The sequence below is a fragment of the Moschus berezovskii genome, chromosome 27 (assembly GCF_049115385.1).
Source record: "Moschus berezovskii isolate FMDL1 chromosome 27, NW_MosBer_1.0, whole genome shotgun sequence".
NCBI lineage: Eukaryota > Metazoa > Chordata > Mammalia > Artiodactyla > Moschidae > Moschus > Moschus berezovskii.
This window is the reverse complement of record NC_142486.1, coordinates 16,607,756-16,629,246: the sequence shown is the minus strand read 5'-3', so window position 1 is coordinate 16,629,246 and position 21,491 is coordinate 16,607,756. Positions and strand designations below refer to the sequence as shown.

The 21,491-nt window shown below is 53.7% G+C and overlaps 1 protein-coding gene across 2 annotated transcripts in view; it reads right to left on the bottom strand.

Moving 5' to 3' along the window:
• Nucleotides 1–16,796, bottom strand: part of GSG1L (GSG1 like) — a 249,016-nt gene extending 232,220 nt beyond the window's left edge. For both annotated transcript variants that reach the window (XM_055408912.2, XM_088833072.1), the window contains exon 1: nt 16,454–16,796. In XM_055408912.2, coding sequence (XP_055264887.1) covers nt 16,454–16,796 — 343 coding nt within the window. The remainder of the gene's footprint in view (nt 1–16,453) is intronic.
• Nucleotides 16,797–21,491: the final 4,695 nt, after the last annotated feature.

Sequence of the window (21,491 nt, the reverse complement as noted above, 5' to 3'; positions counted from 1 at the left end):
CATGTCCAACTCTTTTGCAACCCCATGGAAAAGGGTATCCTGCCAGGCTCCTCTGTCCATGGGATTCTCCAGGCAAGAATACTGGAGTGAGTTACCATTTCCTTCTCCAGGGGATCTTCCCGACCCAGGGATGGAACTCATGTCTCCTTCATTGCAGGTGGATTCTCTACCATTGCGCCACCAGGGAAGCCCCCAGATACACACTACTATATATAAAATAGACAACCAACAAGGAGCACAGGAAACTATACTCAATGTTTTGTAACAACCTATAAGGGAAAGGAGTCTGAAAAGTATATGTGTGTGTATGTGTGTGTGCGCACGTTTAACTGTGTTGTGTACTTGAAACTGAAACTAACATGATATTGTATGGTAACCTGAACCCTGTATAAGAGACTGCAAAAGAGACATAGGCATTTAGAACAGTCTTTGGGACTCTGTGGGAGAGGGTAAAGGTGGAATGATTGGGGAGAATGGAATTGTAGCATGTATATTATCATAAGTGACCAGTCCAGGTTCGACGCATAAGTTTTCCTCTGTTCATTTCTTTGCATTTGTGCTTTTTTAATAAAATTCTTTTTTAGAAAAAAAAAAAAGACAGTGAGTATCTGAATCTACAAGAGATTTAAAAATAAAATAGATAAACCACAAGGACCTACTGTACAATGCGGGGAAGTATATTCAATATCTTATAATAACCTATAATGGAAAAAAATATGTATCCATAACTGAGTCATTTTGCTGTATGCCAGAAACCAACACAACACTGTAAATCAACGATACTTCAATTAAAAAAAAAGACAGTCGAGAAAAGTCACAGCGATGTGACTGGTTTATGCAGTTAAGAACAGAAGTGGAAGCAGTGAATGGCCTGGCACCTTACTACACATTATATGCCTGCCTCTGCTCAAGACACTCAGACCACAGGGGCGGAGGGGAGGGGGAGAAACGGTTGGACTCTGGATGTATTTCTAGTTCTGTTAATATTGATTTTTGGCTGAATCGGGTCTTAATTGACACACGTGGAGTTTTCCTTGCAGCACGTAGGAATCTTCCTTGTGGCACGTGGGCTCAGCAGTTGTGGCGCACGAGCTTCGTTGCCCCACAGCATGTAGGACCTTGGTTCCCCAACCAGGAATAGAACTCGCATCTGCATTGGAAAGCGGATTCTTAACCACTGGACCACCAGAGAAGTGCCTGGATGTATTTTGAAAAGGAGCCAACAGGATCTGCTGATGGGTTGAATGCTGACGTATGTGTGAGAGACAGACAGGGGGGAGAAGGGGTTAAAGAGAACTTTAAGGTTTCACCTGGGAAAGATGGGGCTGTCCTTTATTGCTCGTTGAGATGGAGCTGAGGGGGCAGGTGAGGATGAGGTATCCAATCACGCTTGTCACCAGTCTTCCCAAGCTCTGCTTTCTAGGCACCTGGTAGGACTGCCATGCTCTAGCCCCCAGGAGGTTAGCTAGGACCATGTGACTTGCTTTGGCCAATGAAACACAAGCCAAATGGCATGAGCCACTTCTGGGCAGAAACTCGTCCCCCTTTCCTGCTTCTACAGCCTCAGAACCCAGAGACAGAGCCTCTCTTACCCGAGTCCAGGATGGGGACACATGGAACACAGCCCCTGGGGTTGTCTGAACCTTCCAGGACTTGCAGATGGTCAGGGCAGAGTGACCCAGCCTCCCCCAGCCAGTGATGGCAGAAGAATAGATAGTGGGTTGGGGACTTGTTCATTGGAGATGCAGGTTAGACCTCCGAGCAGAGGTCTCAACGGAGGGGAGTCACTGAGACTTGCGCCCAACCCCCTACCCTGACTGTGTCTGGGGAGGGTCTTGCTCCCTCTGCTCCTCACCCAGGACCACCCAGACTTCTCCTAAGGCTGGGCAAGGCAAGTGTTAGTCGCTCAGTCGTGTCCGACTCTTTGCAACCCCATGTGCTGCAGCCCACCAGGCTCCTCTGTCCATGGGATTCTCCAGGCAAGCATACTGGAGAAGGGTACCATTTCCTCCTTCAGTGGGTCTTCCCGACACAGGGATCAAACCCACATCTCCTGCATTGCAGCTGGACTCTACCATCTGAGCCAGCAGGGCCAGCAGGGGACAAAGCTGGCAGCTGGAAGCGTGGGGCAGGGGTGGCAGGGAGAGAGTTCTTCCGGAGCTCAACCCTGGGCCCAAGCAAGCAGGGTGGAGAGAGTCCCAGAGAGAAGAGGGGACAGACAGACAAGGCCAGAGGGCAGGGGAGGCTCCCCAAGCGTGTCCCAGCGGCCACCAGGGTACAGAGCCAGTTGACTCACTGATAAGTGCCTCCCACATTCTGAGTTTACTTGCTGCGAATGACTAATAAAAAGACCACAGTTTCGCTAAGATGTGTTTATTACTCTCCTCATACATGAGTCATCACCATCCTTATTATTATTGACCTGTGGCAGTTTGGAGAGGGGCTGGAGAGCCTCGATGGGCAGAAGCCCCCCAGTAGCACAACACCAAGCCCACCCACTCCCCCCCAGCAGGGGCGGGATGGAGGGAGAAGGAGGCGGAAGTCTGGGGAAGGGGAGGGTCTGGTCTGGCTGCCGCACCTTCCCCACCTGCCCGAGGCACCAAGGGCTGAGGCCCCACGAGCCCACCCCTGGCAGTGCCGCCTCCTCCCACCATGGACTCAGCCCTCCTGGAAAAGAGCAGCAAGAAGGGGGCCATATGGGTGCCTTCCCACCTCCCCCAGGCTATTTCAGGCTCCCCTTACTTGCCTCTCCTCCCAGCTCCTCAGGCATGTGTGTGTGTGTGTGTGTCTGTGTGTGTGTGCGTGTCTGTGTGTGTGTATGTCTGTGTGTGTCTGTCTCCACCTCTCTGCCTCGCTCCCTCTCCTGTGTGTGTGTGTCCCTCTCTCTCTCTTGGTGTGTCTGTGTGTTTGTGTGTCTGTGTGTGTCTGTGTCTGTGTGTGTCTATGTGTGTCTGTGTGTTTGTGTGTCTGTGTGTCTGTGTGTGTGTGTGTCTGTGTATGTCTGTGTGTCTGTGTGTGTCTGTGTGTCTGTGTCTGTGTATATCTGTGTGTCTGTGTGTGTCTGTGTGTATCTGTGTGTGTGTCTGTGTGTATCTGTGTGTGTCTGTGTGTATCTGTGTGTGTCTGTGTGTGTCTGTGTGTGTGTCTGTGTGTATCTGTGTGTGTCTGTGTGTATCTGTGTGTGTCTGTGTGTGTCTGTGTCTGTCTGTGTCTGTGTGTCTGTGTATATCTGTGTGTCTGTGTGTCTGTGTGTGTCTGTGTGTGTGTCTCCACGTCTCCTCCTCGCTCCCCTCTCCTGCCCTCGTCCCCTCTGTATGTGTCTTTCTTTCTCTCTGTCTCTGTCACTCTCTCTCATTACCTCCCTTCCTGGCTCCTCTGTGTGATCGCAGCCTTGCCCTGGGTCCCTCTCATATTCGGGGTGTGTCTGCCGTCTCTGACCCCCTCCCTGGGAGGCTGGGATGCAGGACAAGGCCCCTCCCCACCACTGCCCCTCCCTCAGGCTCCAGCTCTGCTTCCGGAAGCTAGAACACGGACATCCCCCAGCTGGTGTCCACCAGCAGCAAGGGGGCAGCCCCTGGGAGAGGACCCTGCAGCCCAGTATCCAGAAGCAATGAGGAGGCAGCCTCTGCATGGGCAGTTTGGGGCCGGGCCACCCTTCACACCTCAACAAGTCACCACCCAGCTGGAACCCAGTGACAGAGGTCAGCGCTGCCATCTTCATTTTTGTCAGTGATTCTGGCCTCCCCATTGGAGTAGATTTAAACCACCAGGACTTGTTAGAAAAGACCCTGATGCTGGGAAAGACTGAAGGCGTGAGAAGGGGACGACAGAGGATGAGACAGTTGGATGGCATCACCAGCTCAATGGACATGAGTTTGAGTAGGCTCCAGGAGTTGGTCATGGACAGGGAAGCCTGGAGTGCTGCAGTCCATGGGGTTGCAAAGAGTCTGACATGACTGGGCGACTGAACTGAACTGACTCACAGAAAGGAGCCGAACCAGGAGCTCAGGATAATCACCCCACTTGCCAGGTGGGGAAATTGAAACCCACATTTCCTCTGAAAACTCAGGAGAGGAAAACTTCCCACTCACTCTGCTCTAAACTTCTGTCCCCAGCAGTGTCCCCATCCTCTGTGTGGGATCACATCTTCCTTCCTTGGGGTCCTGCGCATCTGCCCAGGCCTCCACTCTGAGGACACTCAGGGCCTCCCCTCACTCTGATCATGACCTGGGGAATCCTGGAGCCCTGGGCTTCACCACCCTGGAACAGTCCCAGGGGACTGTGGGGCACTCCCCACCAGCCAAGAGGGCCTCTGCACTTGGGCTGATCCTGCCTGTCACCTTCTACTCCCTTCACACACACACACACACACACATATGCACTGACCCTTCTGGCAACCCTCAAGGCTTAATTTTGCTTTGTGCATTTCCAAGGTAACATATACATCCCATGGAAAGAGCCTCATCCTGCGACACTGAGCCCATGGGTATCAGCTCTCCCATCCAAAGGGATTCTGCCACTTCCTAAGGACCACTGCGTTCTGGCCCAGGGACACCATGGTGAGAAGTTGAACATGATCTCTGGTCTGCTCTGAGCTGCTCACTTTAGGATAAGAGGTACAAATGATAAATGTGCTTGGAAATTTTTTAAAAAAAATCATTTCAGCGAGTGGTACGTGCTGTGAGGAGATCGTGGGAGAACACGGCATCAAGGGCTGGGGGGTGGGGAGGGTCTTCGGACATGACAGCTTCATATTTAGAGGAAGGGAATCAGGATAAGGGACCAGTGAGAGCAAACACCCGGAGGTGGGAAATATGCTGGAGGTGGCCGGAAGGCCAGAGAGAGTGTGGGGCAGAGCCGGGAGTGGAAGGCTGTACCGGAAGTTGAGAGAGCAGGAGGCAGAGGTGGGCTGGCAGTCAGGGGCCTGGCCAGGGCCGCCCGGCCCCCTGTCCCCTTGTCAGATGCAGAATGAGAGGCCTGGATGGGAACCCTGGGGCCCACACCTGCTGTGCTTCAGAAACCCCTGGAGAGCTGCTTAGACGTGTAGATACCTAGGACTTCTCTGCTGGTCCAGTGGTTAAGAATCCACCTGCCAATGCAGGGGACACAGGTTCAATCCCTGGTCCAGGAAGATCCCACATGCTGAGGAGCAACTTGTGCCACAACTCCTGAGCCCAAGCTCTGGAGCCCGTGCTCTGCAAAAAGAGAAACCGAAACCACTGCAATAAGAAGCCCATGCACGGCAAAGGAGAATGGCCTCCACGCGCCACAACTAGAGAAAAACCCTAGTGCGGCAATGAAGACCCAGTGCAGCCAATTAATTAATTAATTAAAAAAGAAGTTCAGATCCCAGGGCCTTACCCCCAACCTATTCAGCAGAAGGTCCAAGGGCGAGGCCCTCAGGAATCTGCCTTTTAGCAAGTTCCAGTTAGACAGCATCACCGACTCAATGGACATGAATCTGAGCAAACTCCAGGAGATAGTGGAGGACAGAGGAGCCTGGCAGGCTACAGTCCATGGGGTCACAAAGAGTCAGACATGCTTAGCCACTGAACACCAACAACAACTAGATGGCCCTGGGTACTGCCAGGTTTGGGAAACACCAGATGGATCAGGGGTCCTCAACTTGGGGTGGTCTCCAGTGTGGGTCTCCGGAAACCGCAGGCCAAATTTTGTGTTTAGGGGGACCCGGTTCTCAGGATGGAGGCCCCTGGTTTCCATCTCAGCATCACAGAGCCCAGAAGGCCACAGGATCAAGAACCTCTGACTCAGGCACAGCCGCAGTGTCTTGGCTAAAAGGAATTGGGCCAGGGATGGAGGGCTCAGCCACAAATTCCTTCAGTTCCTAGATGTACCTTTGCTGTGAAAGTAGGGGGCATCTGCCGTCCTCATCTGACCAGCATCTGTTTCTCCTCTTACTGGGTTGTTGTTCAGTGGCTCTGTCATGTTCAATTCTTTTGTGACCCCATGGACTGTAGCCTGCCAGGTTCCCCAGGCAAGAATACTGGAGTGGGTTGCCATTACCTTCTTCAGAGGATCTTCCTGACCCAAGGATTGAACCCGCGTCTCCTGTGTTGGCAGGTGGGTTCTTTACTCTTGAGCCACCTGGGAAGTCCCTCTTACTTGGACAAGTCCCAACTTTGAAGAACCACCTACAATACAGTGATTGTTTTAACTTTTATTGTGGAAAATTTCAAACATACACAAAAGTGAAAGGAGTAGTGTAATCAATCCCCATGAATCTATCGACTACCATCAAGAATTATCAACACCTGGCCAATGTCATCTCATCTATATCATTCTCTTGTCCTCTTTCCCTTTTTTTTAAAACAGAAGGTCCTTGTTGGTTACTTATTTTAAACAGAGCAAGGTGTATATGTCAATCCAATGATTGTTTTAATGGCCCCAATTCTTCACTCTCTCCTGTATCCATAGAGGGCTTCCCTGATGGCTCAGATGTCAAAGAATCCGCCTGCCAATGCTGGAGACTCAGATTCGACCCCTGGGTCAGGAAGATTCCCCCAAAGAAGGAAATGGCAACCCACTTCAGTATTCTTACCTGGAAAATCCCACAGACAGAGATGCCTGGAGGGCTACAATCCATAGGATCATGAAGAGTCAGACAAGACATAACAACTAAATAACAGAACAACCTATATCCACGCCCTTGGCCATTATAACTCTGTGGTGCCCACAACAGTGACTCCAGGCTCAGCCACATGATTTGCTTTGGCCAATGAGATGTCAGCAAAGCAAATAGCCAGTGACCAGCATATGTGTGAGTCACCTAATATTTAGGCCCAACCTAATGTGGACCCGCAGACTATCGAGCTGAGCTTACAGCTGTCTGCCCCTGAGGTTCTGCTGTTACACAGCATCACTGTGGCAAGTGCTGACTGGCACAGCCCTCTTCCACTCTCAGGCCTCATGGCTGAGAGGAACCTGTCCTCACCTCCTGTGGTCAATCAATACCATCTACCCCTCTGGCCATGCCCATCAGTTCAAGGACATGGAGACACAGTCCCAAGCTGATCCAATGAGAACCAGCTCTGGGACTTTTGTTTGGAACTGTGGAAAGGATGATCTCTTTTGCCCCTGAAGTTACTGGAAGGACAGAAGGTAAATCCAAAGTTTTGGGGGATGTCCACAGCGGGAGAGTGGACTTGAGAATGAAGCTAACCCAGAGGGAGGCAGAGCCAAGGGCTGGAAAGAGAAATTCCCAATTACGCTGTGATCCAGCCACGTCACAACCTGGACTTTTCTTAGGAGACTTTCTATCAAGAACGACCATAAATTCCTCTTTTTTTTTTTTTTCCCTTAAGCCTATTTCAGGTGATTTTGTCTCTCACGCGGTGAGTCCTGGAGTCCTGCCTAATGGGTCACCTCCTTTAGAGATGTCCATCCAAGCCCCCACCCATCCCCTTGGCTTGAAGCTCTGCTCTCCTCTCTTCACAGGACGGGCTTGTGTAGATCCTACACTCCCCACTCCCGGACAGAGCAGAGGGGATCGGCCATCAAGGCTGCCACAGGCACCACGCCGTCCAATCAGATTCTTTCTCAAGACTGTGAACCGATAGCCATGGAAACAAGGAGCTGGGCCTCCAATCACAAGAGCAGCAGGACTCTGGCCTAGAAGTTGCAAACTGGTGGGACAGGGTCTGCTCGCCCCTCATAAGTGTTAGGCCTAGTCCTGCAGAGCTCGCTTCTTATTAATAGAATTCATTGCCAAATTTCAACCATTTCTTGGAGGGCTGATAAAATGGACAACTTTTGGTCCCACAGGGTCCCCCTTCCTCCAATAATAATGGGCACTGGAGCTGAACAGTAGCTGCCCCTTTAGGGGGGCAGCTGCTCCCAGTTCCCCACTGGCTCCTCCATTCCCTGTATGTTAGTCTGTTTGGTTTCCAGTCTGGCCTCAGTAGGATTTTAGTCGGTCACTCTGGACCTGAAGGAAGATTATCAGCTCTGGCCTCCAGGAGCCCAGATAGTCCTGGCTCTGACTTCCAAGGCCTTTGCCTGGATTTTGTAGGCAGCACCATCCTCCTTAAAAAAAAAAAAGAAAAGAAAGAAACCCTATCCTTAAGTGGGCTTGCGTCTGCTCCTGTCAGTTCAGACCACGGATGGTCCCACAGGCAACACAGAGGCCTGAGGTCACAATACCCCCGCAAGGTTCCAAGTCTGGCCCCAGGATTTAAACAGGGAGGATGACCGCATGAACCCCCTTAGCCCCTGACAGCACCCCCACTGAATACCTCTTCTCCGAAGCAGAACAGGGAAGGGAAGAGGGAAGAAAGACAGTCCAAGGGAACAGCAGGCACAGAACCGGGGGCCTCCCGCTGCACACACGAGTCCTGAGAAGGTCCTAGAACCCCACATGCATTCAACACATATTCACCAAACCCTCACTCAAAGCCAGCATTATGTAAAATGCACCAAGTCTTGCCCCCATGAAGACAGCATGCAAGCAAGGGAGAGACATAATAAAGATAAATGAAAACAGAAATAGAGTTCCAGCTGTAGAAAACAAACATGATTATCAAGGCAGGGGAAAGGGGGAGAGATAAATTTAGAGGTTGGGATGGACATATGCATGTGTGCGTGCTAAGTCGCTTCAGTCATATCCAACTCTGTGTGACTCTATGGACTGTAGCCCGCCAGGCTCCTCTGTCCATGGGATTCTCCACGCAAGAATCCTGGAGTGGGTTGCCATTTCCTTCTCCAGGGGATCTTCCCAATCCAGGGATTGAACTCGCGTCTCTTATCTCTTACATCTCCTGCACTGGCAGGCAGGTTCTTTACCACTAGCGCCACCTGGGAAGCCCTAGATGGACATATACACACTGCTATATATAAAAGAGATAACTAATAAGGACCTACTGTATAGCACGGGCAACCCTACTCAATACTTTGTAACGGCCTATGTGGGAAAAGAATCTTAAAAAAGAAGGGAGATATGTACATGTATAACTGATTCACTTTGCTATACACCTGAAACTAACGCAGCATTGTAAATCAACTCTACTCCAATGAAATTTTTTGAAAGAAACGAAGGACGGAGATAAATGAGTGCTAGGTAGTGGGTAAGACAATAGCGTGATGGGGGAGTAAGGAGGGAGGGGGAAGTGTTTGGAGGCAGTGAGGTCACTGATACAGACCACATGGTCTGGGAAGGTGGTCTGGGACCATGTCCTCCAAGAAGAGGACATCTGAGCTGAGCCCTGCCTAAGAAGGGAGGGACCCTGGCAGGTACCTGGGAAAGAGAAGCAGCAAGTACAAAGGCCCTAAGGCAGGAGGGCCTTGGCCTGTTGGAGGACCAGCAAGGAGGCCGGTGTGGCCAGGGCAGAGCAACTGCGGGGGGAGATGGTCAGAGAGGCACAAGGCACAAATTTCAAAGGGCCCACAGGGCTTGGAGGATGCCTGGCTGTAACCAAGTAAGACAGGATGCACGGGAGGGCCCTGCGCAGAGGAGGGACTCGGATTTAACAAGGTTCCTCTGGCTGCAGGATGGAGAACAGATGGGGGTGGGAACCAAGGGCAGGAACCTGGGAGGGGTGACTGCCCTGGTCCAGGGGAGAGGTGCCAGGGCAGAGCTGGTCAGGACATGGTCAGGTGGAGGTGGGATTCTAAATGAAGAGCAGGCAGGATCTGCCCATGGGTGAGATGTGGGACGTGAGAACACGAGGCACCAAGGAGGACCCCAAGGTTTGGGGCCTGGGTGGATGGGGGAGGGCGGATGGCGGGGGGTGGGGGGATGGTGGACCATGGGAAGAGGCAGCTGCCAGCCCCACAGGAACCTGGGCCCAGGGCTGTTGGACCTGCCAAGCTTTTGAGAAAAGCCATCAATCTGCATGTTTCTGTGAAGTGTCTCAATTTTCAAACACTGGCAACTTATTCAAAGATGCTGAAAACACTGCAGGGCCAAGAAAACAGATGGACAGGGTCTTCCCTGGTGGTCCAGTGGTCAACGCTCTGCACTTCTACTGCAAAGGGCAAGAGTTCGATCCCTGGTTGGGGAACTAAGATCCTGCATGCTACGCAGCCAAAAATACATAAATAAACCAAATATACCTATTTTTTAAAAAATGGACAGTTTGAAGGTGACCCAAGGGCCACATGTCCACAGCCTCTAACCCAAGGTCAGATGACCACAAGCTCCATTATTGAGTGATTACTATATAACAGCCAAGCATCTGTGTTATCCACCTGAACTCCAAGGACACAATCGTGAGGCAGATATCATCATCCTCTTGTCCCAGCCAAGGAAACTGAGGCCCAGAGAGGGCAAGCCCCTGCCAGAGGTCACATAGCACATGAGTGGTGGCTTAGGGGCTGGAGCTTGGACAGTGAGACCACAAGGCCTGTGGTCATAGGGTGCTCTGCCGCCTCCATCATGCAGACATAAAAGAAAATGAAATGTTCATTTTACACACAAGAAAAGACAAGGCCAGAGAGAGAGAGAGTGTGACTCGTTCAAAGTCCCTCTGCAAGTTGGCACTGGAGGCTGGACTCGAACCCGGGACTCAGGACAGCTGGCACAGTGCTCTTCCCAACACGGCCTCTTGGAGGCGCCAGGGGAGCCTGTATTAACAGACGTGGGGAGACGGGGCTCAGCACAACACAGCAGACAAGGGCCAGGCTCTGGAGCCTTCTGCATCTCACAGCTCTGCCCCCCGGAAACTGTGTGACCTTGAACCAATCACTTTACCTCTCTGTGCCTCAGTTTCCTCATTGGGTATAACCATGGCACCTACTTCACAGGGTTCTTATGGGAACCAAAGGAAGTAACACTTGTGGGGGGCCCAGGCCACCCCTTCAAAGTCCAGATCTTCACCCATCAGCTGCTCCTGGCCTGTGTTATACTGACGTATTCCCAAGCACCAGAAGCTCCAGGTTAGGGACATCACAGGCCTCCTTATGCTTGTGAAAATGGAGCAGCATAATGTAAGGGGCAGACAGAAGGGCTGAGGTTTCTGTAGAAATGAGGGGGAAGCAAGAAGGCACGGGGTAGCAGGGGGCTTCTCCTCCCCAGCAAGGGTCCCACCCCACGCTCACTGGTGAGCATAATAAGGGGCAGGTGGAGCAGAAACCTCAGCAGAAGGGGAGGGGTCCCCGGCCAGCCTCCTGCTTCACTGCAGCGTGAGAAGACACTTGGAGCCTGGCGGAGAACTGCACCCAGAAAACAGCAGTTATAACAACCGAAATCCATCCCACGGAAGGTGATAGAACACCACTATGTGCCAGCTCTGGGGACCAGTGTAAAGAACCCAGATGCACTCAACCCCCACCTGCATGGATCCCATGGACCACACATGAAACAAACAAGCAACACTAAGCAAAAGTCAATGGTGGCAAGCGGCTAGAAACCAAGCAGGAAAAGTGTGGGGAGATCAATGTTGAATCAGGTGCTGGGAGAGAGCTGATTTCAAGAAGCTTCAGGAAACAGGAACTTCCCTGGTGCTCCAGTGGCTAAAGCTCCACGCTCCCAAAGCAGGGCACCCGGGTTCAATTTCTGGTCAGGGAACTAGATCCCACATGCGTGTGTGCTTAGTAACTCAGTTGTGTCTGACTCTTTGCAACCCCAAGGACCATAGCCTGCCAGGCTCCTCTGTCCATGGGATTTCCCAGGCAAGAATACTGGAGTGGGCTGCCATGCCCTCCTCCAGGGGATCTTCCCGACCCAGGGATCGAACCCATGTTTCTTATGTCTCCTGCGTTGGCAGGCAGGCTCTTTACCACTAGCGCATGGCAAGCCCAGATCCCACATGCCACAACTGAAAGATCCAACATGCTGCAACAGTGCAGCCAAATAAATAAATAAATCTTTTTTTTAATTGCTGAAACAGTCTTTGTGGCCATCTGCTGGAAGAGCCTTCCAGGCAGAAGGGAGGACCAGTGCAAAGGCCCTGAGGCCATGTTTGTCTGGTGTTGGGGGCCAGTGCAGCAGAAGTCAGTGACCATGTGGGAAAGAGAGGACCCAGAGAGCCAGGGGAGGCTGAGGGCCACCCTCATGCGGAGCCTCAAAATTCGGGGACCATGTGGCTTTGATTCTAAGTGAGAAGGGGACTGTCAGAGGGACCTGTGCAAAGGAGGGAAAGGATCGGACGATTACTCAGTTGCAGAGTGGACAGGGACGGGCAGGGGTGGAACAGGTGCAGAAGTCCACGGGAGAGACACAGTACAGCTCAGACAGGAGGCAGCACAAAAGTGACCAGGCATCACACACCCAACAGGCGCCCAGCACGTCCCTTCACCGTTTCACTGAATCCTTGCTCCTTGAGCAGCTGCTAGTTGCTCTGATCCCCATAAACCCCATTCTACAGGCCAGCAAACTGAGGCCCTTGCCCAAACCACACTGCTATAAAAAGAGGCATCCATCCTTCCTGGACCTTGCGCCACCCATGACAGGGGACAGCATGGGTCCAGAGTCAGGACACCAAACATCCTGTTCCTCCTTCCCCTGCCTCATCTCTCCCTCTCGCCAGCCACCTCAGTCCCACTTCCCTCCAGACACCCTCACAAACCCCCTAGACCTGGCTACCCCATCAGTCCTCCGGAGTCACCCTTCTCCTGAGGCTCAAACACACACTCCCCGAGACGAAATCAAACATCACCTGCGCTCCCGTCAGCGCAGCCTCCTTCCCGCCACCCCCTCCCGCCCACCTCCAGACCTTCCCTCATCACTCTTCCAGGCCTTTCTCTGCTGCCCCTCCCACCCCAAGGCCTGCGTCTGCACCCACCTGTGCCTTCCAAGCATCTCAGCCAGAAGAGAAATCCAATTTGCGTGAAGGGCTTGGGGTAATTCTGTGTCGAGGCCATGCCTCCCTGTCTGCCTGTTGAAGGAGGCTGATGCTCCTTCTTAGAGGAAAGAGAAAAGCGTCCTTTGTGCCGGGTCTGGGGAGATTGTGTCTGTTTAGGACAGGCTGCAGTTTTCTTTGTGAACCCTGTAGATTTTTTTTAGTGTGGGAAAAGGGGCTTATTAGATTTCCCTGTGGCTGCTCAGAGTGGGGAGAGGTTTTTACCCTGAGCACAGAAAGAAATTACCAAACAGGCGTTTGAGAGGAAGGAACATTTAACAGCTGCCTCTCATGGAGAGGTTAGGATTTCGTGGTTGGTGTTTTCACTGGAGTGAACGTAAAATCCAGAGAGAGGAAGAAAACCTTTCCTGTAGTTTCATGGTGGGAGGGAAGGAAGTTGGTTGGCCATGTTCTGAGGGGAGAGTAGGATTTTGTTCCTGGGGGGTGGGCGGAAGGGGTGTGTTGGGGTGTTTTTCCCCCCTCTCCAAGTAGAAAGAAATTTTAAAAATGGTCGCAGAACCCAGAAGGAAGGTTGTCATAGCAACAAAAGTTTGAGGCCAGGTACCTCCTAACACCCTTTCAGTACCATGGCGGTGGAGGGGTAGGATCTGGGCACCGTAGGATCTGCTGGGAAAATCATCCAAGTTTGGCTCAGACTTCCCAAATTTCTCACCAACAATGACAGGCTGATAACTATTTTCCAAGCTCCCAGAGAGGAAAATTGTGATTTTCTGGAAGGGGCGATCGCTAACCAACAGTGATCAAGAGGAAAGAGAAAAACTGTGGGTTTGTTTTATTTACCCAACAAACTAACCATCCACGTTTTTACTAAGAGAGGACTGCAGGTGAGGGTCTTATGCTGAGCCCTCTCCAAAACTGCCCCTTTCTCTGACCGCAAACTGCACGGTTCTCTTCTCTGATCACTTCATCTGGATTCCTTTCTGCCCCAGGAAGACAACTCAGGCCCCCTCATCAGGTGTGAGGCCAGACAAGAACCTCTCTTAACTTCAAATTCCTCATCTGAAAAATGGGCACCACAGAAGTGCCTGCCACGCAAGGGTGTTCAACAAGATTTCACAGGTGAGACGTTTTCACAATGCCTGGTACACAGCAAGGGCTCAATAATCGTGAGCTAGCATTGTTTTCAATTTTTTTAATCAACATTCGTTAATGCTTGAAGAATTTAAACATCCTGTGTGGGGATATGCATATACATATCGCTGATTCACTTTGTTGTACAGCAGAAATTAACACAACACTGTAAAGCAACTATACTCCAATCAAAAAAATCCATGAGCTACAGGGAAACAACAGCAACAGTTCAGGGCGTGACCTTCAGGAAGAGGCCTGGAGGGACCTCCAGCAATTAAGAGGCTAAGCTGGCCGGTGAAGACCCGGCACTTCATGGAGCAGAGACAGGACCACTTCACCCAGACAGTGTTGGATCTCAGTATGTACACAAAGGAAGGAGCAGGTGGTCTGAGAGTTTCCATGAAGACAAACTCAATGAGAGGCAGAGGTGAAGCGTGGGCACCTCTACCCCCAAAAGGGTGCAGATCCTTTCCAGAATAAGGTATTCCAGGGCCTCTGTGGGAGAGGACCGGGATGAGTAGAAAGTAGGGAATTTTAGCCAAGATGTCTTTTAAGGTTCAGTTCAGTTCAGTTCAGTCGCTCAGTCGTGTCCGACTCTTTGCGACCCCATGAATCACAGCGCGCCAGGCCTCCCTGTCCATCACCAACTCCCGGAGTACACACAGACTCATGTCCATTGAGTCGGTGATGCCATCCAGCCATCTCATTCTCTGTCGTCCCCGTCTCCTCCCACCCCCAATCCTTCCCAGCATCAGACTCTTTTCCAGTGAGTCAACTCGACGCATGAGGTGGCCAAAGTATTGGAGTTTTATTATTATTATTACATCCCAGAGTAAAATACTCATGTCCTGAGTGCACGCCAGAAGTAAGTCTGATGGGGTGAAACTGGTCAGGGCAGGACCCTACTCAGATAGTCTTTGGCAAACAGCCAGTATCAAGCAAGTGGTGCCATAAAAGTTCAGTGGGCCACCCCCAGGGACAAGACAGAGCAGGCAGCACCCCTGGAAACCTCCAGTCCGTGGTCCCAAGGCCTCATGCAACATTTATCCTGCAAATAGGTACTGAAAACCTTCTACGCATTAGACGATACCCAGAGACTGGGCATGGCAACAAACAAGATGGCTAGGGCCCTGCCCTCATAGAGTGCCAGCCTATGGGGACAGGGGACAAGAAGCAGGTGGCCAAAGGCATGTCCCGAGAAAACTTCAGGTTGTGCCAAGTGTGACGGGGGAGATAAAAGTGGCGATGAGCTATCAATACAAAGATGGGAAGACTCTGCCTCCAAAGGGGGACAGGGAGGTCTTCTCTGCAGGGGACCCTGCCAGGAAGTCCCCCTGGAGCAGAGGAGAAGCCAGCCAGGGAAGACATGGGAAAGGGCATTCCCTGCAGGGACTGCAGCCTCCCTGGGTTTATTTCACACCTTCTTCCCTCTGTCCTTTCAACCAGTCAGAGCAAAGCCTAACTCAGGGCAAACTGGAGGTTCGTGGCCCACTCCTGCCTCCATGTGACTACACACACAGCCCACGTTGGCATCTGAGAGCTAAGCGACAGATGGAGAGTTTTAACCTTGGGGAGAGAGGTCAGTTCACTCAAGAGGGTCCCCTCACCTGTACTTGGAGCAACATCCTCTCCATCGTCCGGGAGGTTCCGGGTGGTGTGGACCAGCGTCCCCGCCATGGGGCACCACCGCGGTCAGGCAACTCCCCCCGGGGTCCTGCCCCGGCCTCACTGCCTGCCTCGGGTACCCTTATTCCGGTCCTGGCCGCCTCCTGCGGGTACAGGCAAGGGTGCGAGGCCAAGGGCGCAGTTGGATCTGTCTTCTGAAAAGTCACCCCCCTTCTCCCACAAACATCCCCCCGCCCCCACCCTTGCCTCAATTCTGATCGGGTCCTCGCCGGGCTGTCCCGCTTTCCCGCCTGCCTTCTCTGCCTCCCGCCGCATCTTCTCCCCTTGCAGGGAACCAACCGGACTGCCCCCACGGCTCACTCCCCATACCGGGGCTGGGAGCCGCTGAGCGCGGGTTGGAAATGGGGTGCTGGGAAGAATGACCCCCTGGGCTCCGGGCTCTGTGGATCTGCGGTGGGAGGGGGCAGCTGATAGCAACAGTCCCTGCAGCAACACCCCCACCACCCCGGGCGGGACGGGGGTAGCCAGAGCCCCGCGAAGGGAAAAGGGGGAAGGGGCGAGCGTGAAGATGAGTTCTGGCGCGGAAAGGAACGCGCGCCCCGCCGACCGGCAGCCGGGGCGGGTGGCCGGCAGACGCGCCTCTCCAAGGCGCGGCGACGTTCCCCCCACCCCACCACCAAAGGCGCCTGGCGCTCGGAAGGGGCAGGAGCTCCTCTTGAACCTTGAAACGGTGGAGCGTCCCGAAAGCCCAGCATCTGACAGACACCACCACCACCACCACCCTCCGGCGACCTGCCCACCGCGCTCCCCGCGCCCGAACGCTGGGCCGGCCGAGCCTGCGGAGCGCGGGGCACGGCGTCCTAGCGGCCCCGGCGCGAGAAGGGAGCGCGCAGCCCCGGGGGAGCCGGGAGCCGAGCCCCGGGGCCCCGCCGTTCACTCACCGAGCCCGCCGAGCTCCTCCTCGCACGAGTACCAGATGCCGGTGTGGAAATTCCTGAAGAGGAAGCGATCGTCTCCCGTCTCCCAGCTGTAGAGCGCGCCGCCAGGGGGGCCGCTCCCGGCGGCGGGGGCGGCGGGGACGGCGGGGGCGGCGGTGCCGTTGGCCGTGGCGTTGGCGCCCGAGTTGGGGCAGTTGGCGCTCCCGCCCTGGCCGCAGCCCGGCTTGGGCACCCGCTGCGTGCCCTGGCACCAGTGCGTGGTGAGGAAGGCGGTGGTGGCGAAGAGCAGCGCCAGCAGGTTCAGGGCCACGGCCAGGAGCGCTCGGCCGCGGCGGCTCGTCTTCATGCCGCCCGCGCCGCCGGGACCGCGCCGCCGGGGAGCTCCGCGCGCGAAGTTGGCAGCCGGCGCCCCGCGTCAGCGGCCGCTGCCCGCCGCGCCCCGGGGCTCGGGCGCCTGCGATGGGCGGCGGCGGACGCGGCGCGGGCCCATGACCCGCCCCCCTGCCCCGGGGGTGGGCGCGCGGCGCGCGGGGGGCGCGCGGGGGGACGCGGGGGGCCGGAGGCGGCGGAGCGGCTCCGGCGCGCCCGGAGCCCGGAGCGCGAGTGCACCTCGGCGAGGAGCCGCGGGCGCCTGGCAGCGGCCACGGCGCAGGGACGCGCGCCCCTCCGCGGGGAGACACCTGCAGGCGGCCGGAGACACTGTTCTGGCTCCCGCCCTCACGGGGAGAGCGGGCGCCCCTCGCCGGGCGCGGGCGGAGCAGGGCCCGGCAGAGAAGGGGCGCCGGGCAGAGCCCCGCACCCGAGTGGAGGGTCTGAGAAGCAGAGGAGTGCCAAAGAGGCGCTCTCGGAGAAAGAGGGAGGTGAAGCCACAAAACCAGCCGGGAGGGGTCATCTCGCGCAGGAAGCGGAGAAGTCCCGCCCTCTAGAGAGAAGAGCAAACCTGCTGGGGTCCCCACGAAGAACAGGGGCCCGCAGCACCCTCGCCCCAAGAGGGAACCCCAGGAAGGCTCCCCAAAGAGTTTGAGCTGCAGAGTTGAGGGTTTCACACACCAAGGGAACTGCTGGACCCACTGGGAAGGATGCTTCATTACTGAATCTGGAGTTGTAGGACCTATCAGGAGGGGTACCTCACCAGGCAATACTCTGAAGGGCTTGTGCTTCCCCGGTGGGTCTCTCTCCTACGGAAATTTGGGTTGTATGAACCAACAGGACAGGCTCGCCCGGCAGAATGAAGCTGCAATCTCCTGGCCTCCCTATCAAGGCATGGAACCGCCAGGAATGAGCCACACAAAGTGCCCAAGTGTTAGATATAGAAATGGAACTTCCCCTCACAGGCCATCCCCACCCAGCCCAGACCCTTAGCAGTATGACCCAAGGAGATACCATGCCAGACAGGAACCTGTTGCAGTTATCAGACAGGGGTGCCCCCACAGAGGCTGCCAACCCAAAATCTTCAAGTTTGGGGGTGGACAGACAACCCTGGGGCTTGACCACCTGTGGGCTTTGAACCAGTTAGCAAACCTATTTCCATACCTATTTTAAAAAGCAGGGGAGGAACAGGCTGTTGTGATGAGATTGTGCCGGCAGAAAACACCTGGCATGTAGTACGTCCTCAGTGAATGCTGGCCAGTATTATTAACGAGCTTCCCAGGTGGCGCCAGTGGTAAAGAACTCGCCTGCCAGTGCAGACGCGGGTTCAGTCCCTAGGTGGGGAAGATCTCCTGGATGAGGGCACGGCAACTCACTCCAGTATTCTTGCCTGGAGAATCCCCATGGACAGAGAAACCTCATGGGCTACAGTCCTTGGGATCGCAAAGAGTTGGACATGACTGAGGCAAATTAGCACACATTATTATTAACATCTGAACCAAGATCTTAAGATCAAATTTGCACAGACCTTCCTAGGATCTCTTGTGCAAGGTGGGATGGTCTGACTGTGAGCACTCCATCTGCACCTCTGCTCTAAGATAACCACGTTCCCTGAACCCCGGCCACACTGTACAGCACACGGTGCCCAGACGCCCGGGATGTGCAACAATGAGGTGCGTGTTGCTTGCAAGAGCTCATTTGAATTCCTCCCAAGCTGAGAACGGCTCTCACAAGCCCCAGCTCGTGGAGTGGCAGGACTTGCAGAATTCAAGGTTAACGGGTTATGAATTGCCTCACTCTGGTGGGTGAGCCCCTGCTCCCTGGCAGCTGCTGCTACTCTGCCTGGGGGTAGCTGAGAGTAATTGTGGGCAAGGTTCCTGGCAGGAACCCGTATGAAGGATGGCCAAGGGTCCCCAGCCTTGTTTATTAGATCCCTTTTCTGGCCTTAGGCAAGACGTTCCCAACTATTTTGAGAAGGAGGACTTCCATTCAATAATGGTGGCATTGAGAGTATTGGTCGACAGAGAAAATAAATCACGGCCAAGCAGCTAAAAGGAATTCAGTAGCGCTTTTAAAAGGCTCTGCAATATTCATCAGAGGAGCATCTGTACACATTTGAAAACCAATCCCTCGGATGTTGGCTTGAGACAGTGGAACATGAACATATGTGCAGGACTCAGGGACCTAGAGACTGGGAACCCTGTCGCAGTTGTCCAAAGCAAGGAGAGCCCAGGTGACATATGTCTCAGAGACCACACTCTCTTAAGATATACCTAGAGGAAGCACAGAGAGGTTTGATATTTCCGTCTAAGATTCTCTTCCATTTGGATGCTCAGCACCAAGGAGAAAAGAGCATGATGGCATTAATGAGTACGTTGGAGAGTCAGCAGGTGTCATGAGCTTGGGAGAAAACAAGGCAGGGAGGTGCAGAGAGGTGAGGGTAGCAGGTTGTGGCTTCAAATCAGGGCTGCAAGGGGATCTCAAGGGAAGGTGACATGGGAGCAAAAGTTTGAAGGAAGGTGGGAGCTGGCTGTGGAGACATCCCAGGAAAAGACGTTCCAGGAAGAAGGAGCAGCCAGTGCAAAGGCCCTGGGGTAGGGGATAACTGAGAGAACAGTATTGTCGGAGCTGAGGGGGCAGGGGAAGAGCAGAGAGGAAACAGGGGGAGGGGACAGGTCATGGTGTGTGGAGTCTGTTACAAGGACTCCAGCATTTACCCTGAGTTGGGACGGAGCCTGGGGAGGTTCTGAGCAGAGGAGAGATATCTGCTCAGAGTATAACAGGACCACTCAGGATTAAGAAGGCAGAATTCCTTGGTGGCCTAGTGGTTACGACTCTGTGCACCCAACGCAGAGTGGGGCGAGGGTTCGATCCTTGGTTGAGGAACTAAGATCCTGAAATGCCCTGCAATGTGACCAAAAAATAATAAATTAAAAAAAAAAAAAAGAGGTCAGGAAAGGAGCAGCTGGGGGCTAGTGAGTGAAACCAGGCAAGTAATGCTGGTGGCCCAGACCATGCCGTGACGATAGGGCTCTGCATCTCTTTCAATTTTAGAAGCAGATCCTGGGACTCCCCTGGTGGTCCAGTGGTTAAGACTTCGCCTTCCAGTGCAGGGGGTGTGGGTCCAGTCCTTGGTGGAGAAGCTAAGACCCCACATGCCTTGTAGCCAAAATAAAAAAACGCTATAAAACAGAAACAATATTGTAACAGATTTAATAAAGACGTTTAAAATGGTCCACCTCCAAAAAAAGACAGATCCCCTAGGATCTGAGATGGGATATATAAGACTCTTTCGAGGTGTTTGGCAGGAGGTCCTGGGAGAACAGCATTGCGTAGGTGGGGCAGCTGAGTTGGAAATGTTGGGGGCAGAACTAGCTCCACAGTTCTCACTGATTTTGCCCCGGGCCTTGCACTCAAAGTAGTCTGGGGGCTTCCTGGGTGGGACAGTGGTAAAGAATCTGCCTGCCAACGCAGGAGATGCAAGAGACACAGGTTAGATCCCTGTATCAGGAAGATCCCCTAGAGTAGGAAATGGCAACCCATTCCAGTATTCTTGCTTGGAAAATTCCATGGACAGAGGACCCTGGCAGGCTATAGTCCACAGGGTCGCAAAGAGTCAGACATGACTGAGCAACTGAGCACACATGCGCGCACACACACACACACACACACGCACACACACACATGCGCACACATGCACACACACGCGCGCACGCTTGCACTCAAAGTGAAGAAGGAACAAGGGGGTAGAGTCTGTGCCACTGGAGGGAGCCGCTGCTTGGGTCTACACACCCTTCCTTATACAAACCCAAACTCAAGAGCAAGCACTTTTATCCTCAAATAGGGATGCAGTTGGAATTACCTTGGGTACGGATAGGTGTTAAAGAAAAATTATTCATGACACTTGATAAGGCAGTAAAGCAGCCTTTATTCAGGGACCACTGCAAATGGAGTTTCACCCCAGGAGAGAAATGAAGCTCAACTCTGAATACAAGAACAATAGAGGATTTAGAGCCAAGGAAGGCGGGGGTCAACAGATGGGGGAAACCTGAAGGCTGGAGGGAGTCTAGCTAAAGCGACTCGACAAGATTCCTGCTAAAGAAGAGTAAGAGCTCCAGAGTGGGGAATGAGGGACTTGATCAGGTTTCGAGGACGAGGGATTCTGAGCCAGTAGGGTTATTGCTAAAACTGACTTAGGCAGGCCAAGGACAGGACCCAGGGCCAGGGCCTGTAGCTGAGAAGAGAGCTCAGAGAAGCCTGATTCAGGTTTGGCGGAGGAGAGGCTTCGTCTGGGCGTGGCAGGGGTGGAGCCCATACCCCCGTCCCCACCTCTTTGTTGTTCTTTGGCCGCACCGGGTCTTGGTTGCGGCACGTGGCCTCTTCCATCTTCATTGTGCCACGCAGGATTATTTTTGGTTGCGGCATGAGAACCCTTAGTTGCGGCATCTAGTTCCCTGATCAGGGATGGAACCCAGGCCCCTGCATTGGGAGCATGGAGTCTTAGCCACTGGACCACCAGGGACGTCCCCTGTTCTCTCCTCTTTAGACAGAGTCAAGGACTCTGTCTCCCGGGACCACCGACGAGGGGTTGGACCCGGCCCACGGCAATGAAAGCACTGAGTCCTAAGCACTGGTTGTTGTTGTTTAGTCGTGTATGACTCTCTGTGACCCC